Source organism: Odocoileus virginianus, chromosome 3, assembly GCF_023699985.2.
Source record: "Odocoileus virginianus isolate 20LAN1187 ecotype Illinois chromosome 3, Ovbor_1.2, whole genome shotgun sequence".
Lineage (NCBI taxonomy): Eukaryota > Metazoa > Chordata > Mammalia > Artiodactyla > Cervidae > Odocoileus > Odocoileus virginianus.
Genome location: NC_069676.1, coordinates 87648342 through 87662500, shown reverse-complemented (window position 1 = coordinate 87662500; position 14159 = coordinate 87648342). Strand labels below are relative to the sequence as shown.

Below are 14159 nucleotides of genomic sequence, written 5' to 3'. Positions count from 1 at the left end.
GAGGTGGATGTTTTTAGAAGCTTTTCACTTAGATTATGAAATTATTTTACTTGTTAAAATATCTGAATGTATATGCAGTGTGTATGTGCACACACACTACACACAACTTCCTAATGGTACATTTTCCTTGTAATGGGGTAAGTTTAAATAACACTTGTAACACAGACCACAAACATAGCTTAGCATTTATGATTTTTCATGCTTGAAAGTCTAGCTAGATTGGTTTTAGAAATATTTTATAACAATTTTTTCTTTTTCCTTTCATATTCCTCTTCCTCTTGAGTATAAAATGGCTTCAAGTAGATGTTTTTGGAATTTGTACTTAATTGTGATTTGGAATTTTCTTCTGAGTGGAAATACTTTAAAATGAAAGGTGATCCATAAGCATAGCACTGTACCTAGCATAATGTTGGGTAAATAGTAGCTGCTTATTAAATAACTATGAAATCAATGTTTAATGAATGACTGACCCGGTGAATACTTGGAATCTTTCATTATGTTCTCATGCTTGCAGGCAGACTCTGGAACCACAGGCAAAGCACTGATATGCTCTTGAAAAAAAAAAAAATTGGATATGATCTTTTAATTGGGAGGATAAAAGAGAAAGGTGACATTTTAAGATAAAATGATTTATGTAGCATAGTTCTTAAGCAAGTTTTAAGAGTAACATAAAAACTTAATATATATTGTTTGTATTGTATATGATTGAATCAGAGTGATATTTTGAAAGACCATGTGCCTACCATCTATAGCTACAGTATTTACACAGTTTTATAATGGTAATAAGAAGTTAGAACATTTAGAACTTTAAACAAAAAAGGCATAGCTAGCATGTGGAATGGTATGTTTCATAAGGTAAATTTGTCCATCCAAGTCTTCTTGGGGACCTGTAATAAAGGCTGTGTGTCCATAGGATACTCTGTATCCACTTAGGAATTTTGATCTGTCACTGACTAGGCAACAGTTGTAACTTGTTACATTTTAGTTTAATGTGTACAGGTGTGGGTGTATGTTTGTGTCTTTTTATGAGAATGAGAAGCAAAAAACATAAAATATTTCATAATGCTATAGTATTAAATGATATTCTGTCCTTTATAATGAATGTGTTTTTTATGATTCTGTTGTACATATATGGAATGCTTTGATAAATAAGGTATGGATTGTTAGAAGAGATATCTGTGATATTTAAGCAGCATAATGTTCTAAAGCCTAGGAAAAGTTAGAAACAGAGTAGGTGATAATGTAAGTGCAAAGTGAATGTTTTAAAATAAATAGGACTCGGATGGCCTGATGTCAGAACCGGAGACAAGGGTGTGTGTTTGTCAATATATCCTTCATGTTTTACAGACTCCTAAGGGAACAAGGGAAGATACAATTTCACCTTTTCTGTGCCAAAACATTTTAATTATATCTTCTTCCAACTACAGCGGTTCAGTAACCAAGGAGCTGACATTGATGCATGTGTTGATAAAGCTGCAAACATTCAAAATGAGATTAACAAAGATTTTGAGCAAAGGGTGACAGCTAATTTTGCACAGTATTCTGCATCTAATTCAGGCCAGCGTAATAATAGAATATTTTATACCCATTTTGTTATTCAAAAGGACTTTTATGATGCGTTTGTTTGTGGATATCTTTGTATCATACTCAAAAATTATCCTATGGCTTAAAACTATTTGCATCTATGTTGCAACACTGAAACAATATTAAAGGGAAAAAAAACCCTTATAATAAGTTTTTTTTTGTAATTGCACTTTGTCCTTGGAACTCTTTGCCTTTATCTTAGTTTATCCTGGCACACTAGCTAGGCAAGGTATAGAAATGGCAAACATATATTTTCTAATATTTATTTAGTATGCACTAATACAATGACCAAGAAAAGTTATATTCAACTTATTTAATTAATAAAACTGTAGTTTCTTTATGTTCTTGAGCTCCTTTGAGCACATTTCAGTGTATTTCTTTTCTCTTCTATTCTCTACTTGAAGGCAGCTGACAGTCTTCTTTCACTTTTCTTTTTGTTTGTGAAATTTTCTTTTTTTTTTTTATCCACTCACTTCTCCATCTGCTTTCACTTTTGTTTGCTTGGGCCGTCTCTCATCCCAACTTGATAATGAGGAATGCAGTGTGACCCTGACCTCTATCAGCCCATGCATGACCTTCTGACTCTACCATATAACCTTTGACCTTCTCTTTGACAGCTTGATTAATTACCCTGTGTTATGATTTATGAGTAAGTGCTATGTAAAAATAATAGACAACAGGTGGTCCTCTGAAAACTTTTTGTGGCATGTTTTCTTTTACTGACTAACTTGATGAGCTATTTGAAGTTGGAAACTTATTGGGATAATCTATGTTGGTTCACATTATGATATTTTTATACCATGGAACACAACATTAGAATTTAGGAAGCTGCAACTCAAAGCATGGTCATGACAAACGTTTTACAAAATATTAGCATGGTGCTGTTACGTAAATGCAATTGGGAGGAAGCACAAAACGGAGTCAAGTGACATTTCAGGCATTTCAGTCCCAGGTCACGTCTTGAGAAAATTGCTGAAATAATGGAGGGGGCATTTTTCAAGCAGCGCTACAGCGCCAACAGCTATGTTTACTTTAACGCTTCACTAGTGACTTCTGATTGGTTGTCATGACCTCATCTCTGTTGCACCTAGGATGTTGCAACAGTGACATATACATACCTTCTTGTGAAAAAGATGAGAATAAACACAACATACATCTTTCAGAAAAGATGAATGGACATTGGTTTGTCCTTTTTAACCATGGATTGATACAGTTTATAGATGAAAACACTTTGGGTTTCATTTCCCCTGAGGATGAGCACCTATCTTCTTTCAAACCAAGCAGATAGAATGCTGAACTTGAAAAATACGATTGATAAATCTGTGTAAAATGATCTCTTAAGGAGCCTTGCCTGAAGACCAAACCAGACAGTTCCATAGGTCAAAGGACTCTACTCTGGCCCCTGACCTCTTTGGTCATATGTGGCTTTGCAGTATTGGCAGATTAATATGTAGAGCTGAGTACTTTTCAGATGATTTTTTATTTAGCCAACCACACCAGACTTGAAAAGATGTAGAATTTGTTCCTATTTTTCGTTTTCTTTATAATTGGTAATTAATAGGCAAATTAGCTTAGATAAATCATCAGTTTTAGCATGGTTGCATTGGGGTCAAAAGTACATTCCATTTCTGGCCAGGCATTTTCAGATTTTATCTATTTGTAGAATCTTCTCTGTAAGTGCATCTCTGTAGCAATTTAATTTCTTAAGCAAGATTTCCTCTTTGGTTCTTTGTGTTTGGCATCACCTGTCTATTCTAGACCTCTGACCTAAGCCATCATTTGTTGATTGAATGATAAATGAACTATTATTTATTAGTAAGTGCATCTATAGACTTCAAAGTAAAGAAGGCCCGGGAGGACTCTGTATTCTGTTTAAATCACAGCAAGCACTTGTGCTGAATAAAATGCTATGGCTAGCAATAAAATTTTGAGAGTTTCTGATTAAGATCCCATGATTTATACCTTATAAACCACAGATTTGATAATGAAACTATAGTTATAACTCCAAAAGAGTAGAAAATAAGATGAGATAAATTAAAGAGATAAAGCTTACTTTTACCAATGTCTGTCCTCTTGATCACCGTGATCTTCTGCTAGACTGTGCAATCAAACATAAGAGTTAATTAACAACTTTATGTATGCTTTGTCTCTTGAAATGTTGAATATTGGAATTGATTTGGGTGAATCATTACAAAAGATGCCAGAAGTTTTATTTATTTAGTTGTAGAATGTTAGATAATCAGTTTGATCACTTTATCTTGGTAAAGATAACAGAACTTTCCATGTACATTTGAAATAGCCTAGCTTTTCATCTTAGGATAAATTTAATATGTTTAAGGAATAATTAAATACCTCAGTATACAATCTTTTGTGTTCCAAGCATTAATTCTGGGGATCTCCTTTGGAGTGGCAGTGCACAGTTCTTTTATGATATTATACTTGATGCCTAATTTTATAGTTTTGTAAAACTTTATGGGTACGTTTGCTAAGTTAAACTAGGATCTCTTACTTATTTCTGTGTGTACTGATTGAGTTACTAGGAATAGAAAGAATTAATTTTTAAAATGGTATTTATTCTGATATAAATTGATATCATTCTATTTAAAACAGTTAAATTTAATGACTGGTGTGTTGTCTGCTTTGTTTACTTTGACTATTTAGTTTGACTCCTGAGTTTATATTTATTAATGCTGATATGGCAAAAATCTTTGTAGCTTTATTATGCAATAGGATTTTTTGGACAATATATGTGACAGGGAAAAAGGCGAAAAGATAAGTTTTACTACATATCTTTGCATGGGATAGTTGACTTTATTTTGTTGCTCTAGCTTTCTCCTATCCATAGAATGGTTATGAATGGTATCTGTAAATATTGCATTAATTATCAGGCAAATTTTAATTAAAAAATGTAAGTTTTTTGCAGAATGGTAATTGAATTTGCAGCAAAGACATTTAGTAAAATTAGCTCTCATTTCCACAGAAAACATTCCTGAATATTTCTTGATTGTTATTCTATTAATTGGCAGTATGAAATAGCTAAATGATAAAATAGTTTCTGAATAAATCAAATGTTTAAAGAGAAACATTCATTGTTGAAATCAATATGATAAAAATTCTTTAATTGATTTATATAGTTGTGATTTAAAAATAGAATCATTTTTCATCTGTCGATGCCTTGGTGAAAAATTGACATTGTGTCTTCATAAAATTGGACAAATGAGTCATGTAATTTTCAGTTACATAATCAATAACTTAGATAAATACTACTACTTTGATGATTTATGTTTCTGGTTTTTATACTTTAGATAGGACACATCAAATTTCAGAGTTGATTTAAAATTAAGGAGGTACAGTAATTTCTCAATCTATGATTTCCAAAATTGAAGCTAAAACTTCTGTTCAAATAAAGCTGGCATTATGAAAATATTATTTCTAATGATTAAAGTACAAACTAGGGTAATAGTTTTCTCATTTTGGTGACTGTAAATTTCGTCTAAAGAATTTGCCTTTATTTAGGGTTTATTCATTGTGCAGAGATGATGTTCATGTTCTATCAATTTATTAAAGTCCTACTTTGTTACCTTGAGTTTGTAATTTTTCATGTTATCATTAAAATGTAATATATCACTATTTTCAACTCTTAAGAATTCCAAGATTCTGTTTGGGTCTTGCTAACCCTAACACGTGTGAGTATGAGAGTCTGTGTGTGTGTGTGTTTAAAGTTCAATTCGCTCAGAGAAGGCAGGGAAGGAACATGACAGGAGACCACTTACTCATGGTACAGAATCTAGTGAGGAGGCAATTTTCTTTTTGGCCTATGGTGACCTTTTTTGACTGTGCCTTACACCAGAGACAGTGTATTGAATGCCTCTATTTCACCCTGTTTAGCAGAGTGCAACAGTGTTCTTTAACTTACTTTTGGTGGGAGGAGAAGTTATAGCTGAAATTTGAGAAGGGCGTGAAAAGTTTTAAGAGGCACAAGGAAGAGGGGTAGGAACTTCCTTCAAATGTGATTTTAATAACCAGTCAAGTGTGTCCAACTGTAGAAAATCACCAAGTGACAATATGTCTACCTGACAGTGATCACAATGAATTACAAGACTGTTGAATAGCTATACAGATTAGAATAAAGCAGAACCAAATAAAATATCTTTTGTTGGTAAAACTTTGACTTAACAGCTAAGAAACTTAAAAAGAAAAGCTAAGAAACTTGTGCTTTGTTGAAGAACATTTAAATTTAAAAATGCATCAAGTGTTTTATAAGGCCTTCATGAATGAGATATTTATCTAAAAATTTATTTAAATACATATTGAGGAATATGTGTTATTAATCAATTTGGTATATATTATTATATACTTTTCACATATGTACAACAACTATTTCTTAATTAAGAAATTTTATCACTAAAATAAAAACTTCAGCGATCTTGAAAATCTCCAAACCATATTATGGTTTTAGACAATAAGATCAACTGATTGGGGTGGGGATTGAAACAATTCCAGTGAAGTTTCTAAGTAGTTTGTGAAATGAATTTTTTTAAAAAGCCAACTATCTGTAGCAATTTCGTATATTTAAAAATAAGGATAACTGAGTCTATGCTAATATTGGCTGAGTTTACTGCTCTCAGTTTTTTTTAAATTATCTTATGTTTGGTTTGGCAAAAAATGATTTAAATTTAAACTTGACATAGATTCTACAGTTATCATTTTGGGAAATTGTTTTTTGTAAGGATAAGAATTTTTATACTTTATTTTTGATAGCTCTTATTTTTTAAACATATGTTTTAAGTATGACCTTACAAGATTTTAATAGATGAAATTGGGATACCCACAGTACAGAATTGAATAGAAAAGACAAGATATAAATAGCTTCAAAAATTTGTGTTACTTTTTAGTGGTAATTGTTTATCCTTCTCTGTTTTTTCATGGTTACATTATTCCATCAGTTATAATATAAATGCCAAAAGTTTCCTTAATTGTAACCAGAGAAAGGTTTGCCTTGCTAGAATAAGTTAGACAGGAAAACACTTTTAAAAACTTTTAAAAAGATTTACTAGCTCAATAAACTATACTTTAAACTTTGAAACTTGTTTCCTGGTACTAGTTGTTAATAAAGAGAGTTTTTATGGTAGCTGAAAAATAAATTTCAAGATGAGAAAGTTGTTCCCATACATTATAGTAGGACATTAGTTTTTTTGTGTGTGCGTGTGATTTGTGATTTGTGTGCCTTCCTGAAAGAAGAGAGGTGAAAAAATTCCAATATATATTTGTAGACATTCTGTGTTCCTTATAATAGAGATATGTGAATCTGTAGACAGTTTATTCCTTATTGCTTGCTTGTTCTCTTTTAAGTTCAGACAAATAAAAAATACCCATTAAAGTGCAATTGTAAAGATTAACAAAAATCCAGGAAAATATGGTTGGAATTGTAAACTTCAATTTCAAAGAGGTTATTTTCTCAAAATATATATTATAAATATTAATGTGTTTTGAAAGTGTACTTGTTATTTGGTGATTTATTTCAGTCACTTTTGGAGTTCTGGGAAATCTGAAGTACTTTTTATAAATTTAAACTTTATATTTTTAATATGTTATAGTTATATCTTTTTGATCTTATAGACGATCTATGCTTATTTGCACACACAATACAGGCAAATAATTTGAAATCACTTTTCTGTTGGAGAAATTAAAACTACAATCTGTTATAAAGGAATTTTTAGTGAATATGTAACTATGTTAAGTCACTTAGTATGAGATTTTAAGAACTTCTTTATGAATTGAAATGATTTTTAAGATTAAATTATGCTGCCTTTTTTGCTTTCAAAACAGGAAGGATATGGAGTAATAGTACTGAATCCCAATGAAAACTATATTGAGGTCGAAAAGCCGAAGATACCTGTCCAGTCATCTTCTGATAGTTCAGATGAACCAGCAGAAAAACGCGAAAGAAAAGATAAAGTCTCTAAAGAAACAAAGAAGCGACGTGATTTCTATGAGAAGTATCGTAATCCCCAAAGAGAAAAAGAAATGATGCAGTTATATATCAGAGTAAGTAGTGAGCAAGATCATTACTATCCTTCATTATTTCCTTGTCTTTTTTTTTTTCAAACCACCACAACAGCTAATATTTATTGAAAATATTCTATGTGTTCAGACCTGTTCTAAGCAGTGTTGCATCCTTTATGAAAGAAGTCTTTAAAATTTATTTTCTATAAATTATTTCATTTTTTAAAAGAAAGTATCAGTTTTTAAATTTTTAAAGATTTATTTCCCAAAGGTATTATTTGACTGAAACGTTTTCTGTTTCTTATTCAAAGTAACAAAACACATCATTCTTATTTCAGTGTGATATTTTATTTAAGTTGCAAAAAGCAATTAATAATGCACTGTACAAAACATCAGTCTTCGTCTTGGGTGGTAATAGTTTTAATGCATTGTTTTCCTACGAGCCACCATCCATCCGCAGTGTCTCAGTTTAACTTCTGAAGGCCGGTGGAGGGAGGAAGAGTAATTAATATCTTAATAAATATTTAAGCTGGAATAGTTTAGGGATAGTGTAATGAGGGAACTCGGCCCTCTGCTCTTTTCTTATCCAGTGAACCTTTGCACTTTATAATGCTAGCAGCATGGGATCGTTACAGCAGTGCTGCCCAAGGAGTTCTAATTCTGTGGGGGGCACAAACAATTTTATTTGCCCTTTGACACATTCCGCTTGATATACACACTGAGCATGATATATATATATATATTTATGTGTGTGTTTGTGACAGATTCATGCAGTTTTCAAAGCCCTTACTGTGAGTGCTCGGAATATAATTGGATAGTAAAGTATGTCAAAAATGCTATTGGTTATAAAATAGTAAATTGATATGTTCTTCAAAATTGAGCAATTCAGAACATTTAAATACAGACAATTTAACATTCTATAAATTATACTGTGAGATAGTAGTAAAGTTTCAGATTATTCAACTTGAGCTATTTTTCCATTTACTTTAAAAGCTTATTAATAAAGTATTTCATACCACATTCAAGGCGAAATATGTAGCATTCTAAGTTACTTTTAAAATTTTACTTCTAGTTCCATGGCATTATCGCTTTAGTTTGGGGTACTGTGCTCCAGACATTCCAGACATTTGGTTTCAGGTCAGTCAGATGAGTAAGTTAGGAGAGTTATGCAGCATATAAATTCTCAAAAGCCAAAAATATGTATCCAGACCAAGAATACCTAAAGCATATCTATCATAGGTGAGTGAGTCAAGCAAAAGTTAGGCAGATTATAGAAATTTCTGAAAAGCATCTCACTATTTAACATATTGTTTGAAAAACATAACCAGTGATTAGATTTGGGATTCGAAAGTATCATGCTCATTGTATGAGTTATATTGTATTACCTCCTTTCTTCCACATGACTGCATCAGGGTCCTGATGTCACCTCTTCTTGATCAGTTGTCCTGAGTTTCTTGATTAATATGATCCAGTTGATCAACTACCATGTTAAGACAGAATTTTTTAAAAATTACCCCAGATATCTGGGATCTAAAAATGATTCGTATAAGCTTTTAAAATATACAAATCACTAGTAATATTCAGTTTCCTATGTAAAGTGAAAACAAAATGTGATTTTGTGTATTGTTTTTACTTCTTAAATAGTTTCTTTCATTTGTCCATGATAAGTGCAGATTAAAGCATCTGTTTCTGACATTTGTCGTTTCGTGTTTCATTTCTTTTCTGGTTTCTCTTTATCATGTCACTGTCACTTTGGGTTTTTTCTTTTGTTCTCTTATGTGTGTGCATTTTCTTTATTCTTTTTTTACATTTGTTTATTCCTATATCTACTTTTTTATTATGCCAAGGGGGAAAAAAATCTTTCTGTTGTTTCATTAAGATCTTTTATCTTTCCTTTGTCTTTTTTCTTTCATTCTTTTATCTCTTTTACGCTCCTGCTAGTTTTATTTTCTTCTTATGTCTTTTTGCCTCTGTCTTGTTTTGTCCCATTCCACTCATCCGTCCAGGTTTTCATTGAAAGCACTAGAAGACGAAAATTGGCTCATGTAAACAAGACAACTTTATACCTGATAGTTATGAAGCATTATTTTTCTTAATAAACATTCTTTCTCTTAAAATCTTACAGAATTGGACAAAACACCAGAGCTGACCTGACACTCTTCAAACATACTTCTAGGTAGTAAGGCATGAACCTGTACTGGTAAAGCGAATAGTGGCTCATTTTGTGTTAGCTTGCTTAATCCGTATGTCATTTTGATCCACTCTAGAAGTACCTTCTTTCCTTTCCTTTACATATCTCCAAATAACAAGTATGTGTAATTTTCAGACACAGAGCGTGTATGTGGTAGGGGTGAATTAAGTTTTATTTATATGCTTCTTAGCCATTTACATGTTGAAATAATTTATTCTTTGGAACAATCCTATAAGCTAGGTAAATCAAATAAGTTCACTGTTACTTTAAAGTTAAAGAGGCTGATGGCTAGATGGTACATTTTTGTCTTGGATCACGTAACTAGTCAATGATGGAATTAAGTGTTAAATTAAACCAGGGCTTCTAGTTACTATAGATTCTTGCCGTCTTTCTTCTTTACCACATTGTTCTAACTTGTTGAGAATAAAATATGTATCTGAAATATGAAAAGTAAGCCCCTTATTATAAAAGCATGATATGATGTCGTAAACTATATTTGATGATTATGTATGATATAGTAAACTATATTTGATGATTATATAGATTTTTGACAATTTACATTAGTATACTTATATTATTAAATAGTGAGGTTGAAATATCATATATTTCAACTACTATCTTTTAATGTGATCAATAATATTGATCCCATTTGCCGATGAGGAGACTGAGAGTCAGTACTTAGTAAATTTCCCAAGGTCACATAGCTCTTAATTTAAGGTCCATTGGGCAAGAACTCAGTCTGTTTTCTTCATTGCTATAATCCAGAACCTAGAACAGAGCAAGAATAACAAATTTTTATTTGATAAATAAGATGGTAAGGCTAGGATTAAAATCCCAAACTACTACTGCTTTTTCTAATGCGTCCTGAATTATAAAAGTATACTAGTTGATTTTCTGTGAGAAAACATTCAAACAAATGAAAGTGAAGAAAAATTACATTGTTAGTCCCCTACCCAGTCCAGTAATTGAGAAGACATTCCAAAAACCAATGATAAAAAAATCATTTTTTTCATGATTTATTTGATATATTGATTGATCTATACATTTTCATCTCAATATTTAAAAGTAAGTTATGGACTTTTCTTTTTTTAACTATATCATCATGGTGCTGAAATGATGGATAAAAATGGAATTTTTTTTTTTTGCCAACCTTTTGCTATTTTTGTTTTATACGTTTGTTCATAAGATCACAGCCAGGCTCCGTATTCGCCTACTCTGCACACAGTTTGTGCTTCATGGGATCTGTAACTTTGCTTTCTGTTCTTTCCCTTCGTCCAGATTCTGTCCATGGTGTAGTGCCCCGCTGACATCAGTGAGCTCTCCTTACTAAGACTGTTGGGGGTTCTTCTGATTAGTTAACTTGTATGGAACTTACCTTGTTCTGTCTTGAGCTATCTCTTGTGTTTTGTCTCATAATGTTATTACCAATCTATCTTTCATGCCTTTCCACTATAGCCCTACACTCCTTTAAGCATGCTTTATAGACTTTGGAATTGCATATCAGTCCTTTTGAATAAGCAAAAAAGAGTCAGTTGTTAGACTAGTACAGTGCATACTGTCATAAAGTCAGGAACCCATGCTAAATCTATGCATTAGGATCCAATCTCCTGGAGGGAGACCAAAGCAGAAAGATTAGGCTTTAGTCTAGATATGTGTGGATAATGTGACCTGTAGCATAGGAACGAGGGGTATTCTGGTATCAAACTGGAGCCTAAGAGGACAAGTATTTAGACTAAGGAAGAAGAGGCTTAAAAGAACTTTAGAGTATGTAGGTGGAGTATAGGCAAAAGTGATTTGATGCTGATCTATGTAATACTGGGTTGGAATTGCTTTGAATATCTCTACCTTAGGAAACTTCATTGTAGGCTGTAGTGACAGGTAGTAAAATAGAGGGATTAGACCCAGAACATTAAAAAAAAAAAAATACTAGAAGTGGATAGGGAAAGGAAATCACATGGCCACAGAAGGAAAAATCCAAATGTGGAGGAGACATTTAGAAAATAGGAATCTTGGCAGAGCCCAACTTTACACATTAAAGATACTCAAATATTTATGGATTGATTGCTTGTTGACATCCGTCAAAAAACTTATTCCTCAACAGGCGAGATATTTGGTGTCTAGTTGTCTGACTGATTTTTTTTTCAGCATATATGTGAATTTTTGCAATTGTTCAGAAACAGCCAGCTCTGATAAACTGAAACTTTCTTTTCAAAAAATATGTTTTTGATGTTCTGAGTTGGGCTATATCCAAAATATTGGTGAAGGCTAATTCATATCCTTTCTTCTCTTCTGTACCTCTTTTCCTGTGTAAATACCACTGGAGTCGCTTCTGTGTAGTGATTTAGCAAACAAATTCAACTCATTATTACAATCGGTGATTGTAATAATAACCTCTGAAACCATTTTATTTTCTTGGAATATTCAAGTATTTGATTTTTTTTCCCTCTGGCATGTAGTAGATAGCCGAAATCTCCTTTGAACTTTTTGCAAATATCTAATATACACCAGCAGAAATAAAGTAAAATCTAGGCCTAAAACATCAAGATTAGCAAGATATAGTTTTATTTTACTTACTAAATGAATATAAATAGATATGACTAACTATTGGGTTATGTAGCACATTTCTGATGCATTAGGAACAGAGCTTGAGAGATCAAAGTACTTAGTCTTTCATGTGGCAACTTTCCTTAACTACGAAATAATGTACTTTCTGGCATATATTATGGCTTATTAAGGGGATTGATTTGGTCTAGGCAATAAACATCATGTCAGACATGCCTGGCAGGAAAACCTGCTTAATATGTTTTGTAATAAGATGGAATTTTTTGTTCTCGAAAACATCTGCCAACTGAATTCAAGAGTGAAGACAGAAAATGTCATCAATTTAGTGGTAATCCTATAAATTTAGTTTCTTTTTGAGCAACACATTTCAAGACACAAAATTCCCAGTGTTAATCACCACTGGTTATAGTACTTTGTAAAACGATGAAACAAAAACATTTTATTTTTATATAATGTGTTAATTAATTCATAATGAATTTTAATATTTCAACTGATAAAATTTTAACAAGCATCTTGCCAACAGATCATTTTTTAAAGCATCTGTTTTTTAATGTGTTGGGTTGAGAACTGAGTCAAATGGCTAAATATGTACATATATTCTTTTTAAAAACATATTTCAACCCCCATAATTATACACTATTTTTTCCCCTTAGACCACCAGAGGCTGCTGCTGTTCATACTGAATATTGCTTTCCTCAAAAACTGAATACACCAATCACACTACCTTTTTTCTTTCTTCCTTTTTTCCCCTTTAGCCCAAAACCTTTAAAAATATAACTCGAAAGAAAAGTGCACAGACTTAGCTAGTAACTTAATTATCAACATAAGAATGTATTTTTAAAATATTTTCTATATTCTAAGACATCTACGTTTTCCAGGTAAACTTAAAACCTGTAGTCATTGAGGGCAGATTGTGATAATAACTCTTTTATTTCCTGTTTTTTTTTCCATTTATTTTTATTAGTTGGAGGCTAATTACTTTACATCATTGCAGTGGTTTTTGTCATACATTGAAATGAATTAGCCATGGATTTACATGTATTCCCCATCCCGGTCCCCCCTCCCACCTCCCTCTCCACCCGATCCCTCTGGATCTTCCCAGTGCACCAGCCCTGAGGACTTGTCTCATGCACCCAACCTGGGCTGGTGATCTGTTTCACCCTAGATAATATACATGTTTCGATGCTGTTCTCTTGAAACATCCCACCCTCGCCTTCTCCCAGAGTCCACAAGTCTGTTCTATACATCTGAGTCTCTTTTTCTGTTTTGTATTTCCTGAATAACATTAAAATCATCCCCTTTGCAGAAGGAGAGTGTGGAGATGAGATTAAAAGTGCAGAGTCTTATAGACCTGAGCTTGAATCTGAGCTCTTCCACTTAATATAGTGTCACTTCAAATAAGTTAACTTCCTTATGCCTCAGTTTTTTGTCTGAAAAATGGAATGATAATATATGTAAAGTGAGCATAGTATCCGGCACATGGATAATCTGGGGACTTCTGGGCCAATAAATAACATCCTGTCTCCTCTCAGGTTGAGAATCAATTGAGATACAATCTAATTTCAAGATCCCCTTGCAACTTTTGGTACCTGGTACCAAAAATAATACCTCTGTGTTATCCTCCTAGGTTTGAAATGTATTGAGCACTACAACATAGGAATCAGATAAAGGGCGATCAAAACATCAGCTTTGTTAATTGATGTAGTTCAACTAGAAAACGTGGCTTAAGACCTGTAGCTAAATTTTAACTTCCTAGTATATTAACCCAGGCTTCCTGGTGGCTCAGACGGTAAAGCGTCTGTCTGCAATGCTGGAG

The 14159-nt window shown here is 32.4% G+C and overlaps 1 protein-coding gene across 8 annotated transcripts in view; it reads left to right on the top strand.

Moving 5' to 3' along the window:
• ARB2A (ARB2 cotranscriptional regulator A) overlaps nucleotides 1-14159 on the top strand; it is a 396180-nt gene that overhangs the window by 168355 nt on the left and 213666 nt on the right. For all 8 annotated transcript variants that reach the window (XM_070465818.1, XM_070465820.1, XM_070465815.1 and 5 more), the window contains one exon: nucleotides 7414-7632. In XM_070465818.1, coding sequence (XP_070321919.1) covers nucleotides 7414-7632 — 219 coding nt within the window. The remainder of the gene's footprint in view (nucleotides 1-7413; nucleotides 7633-14159) is intronic.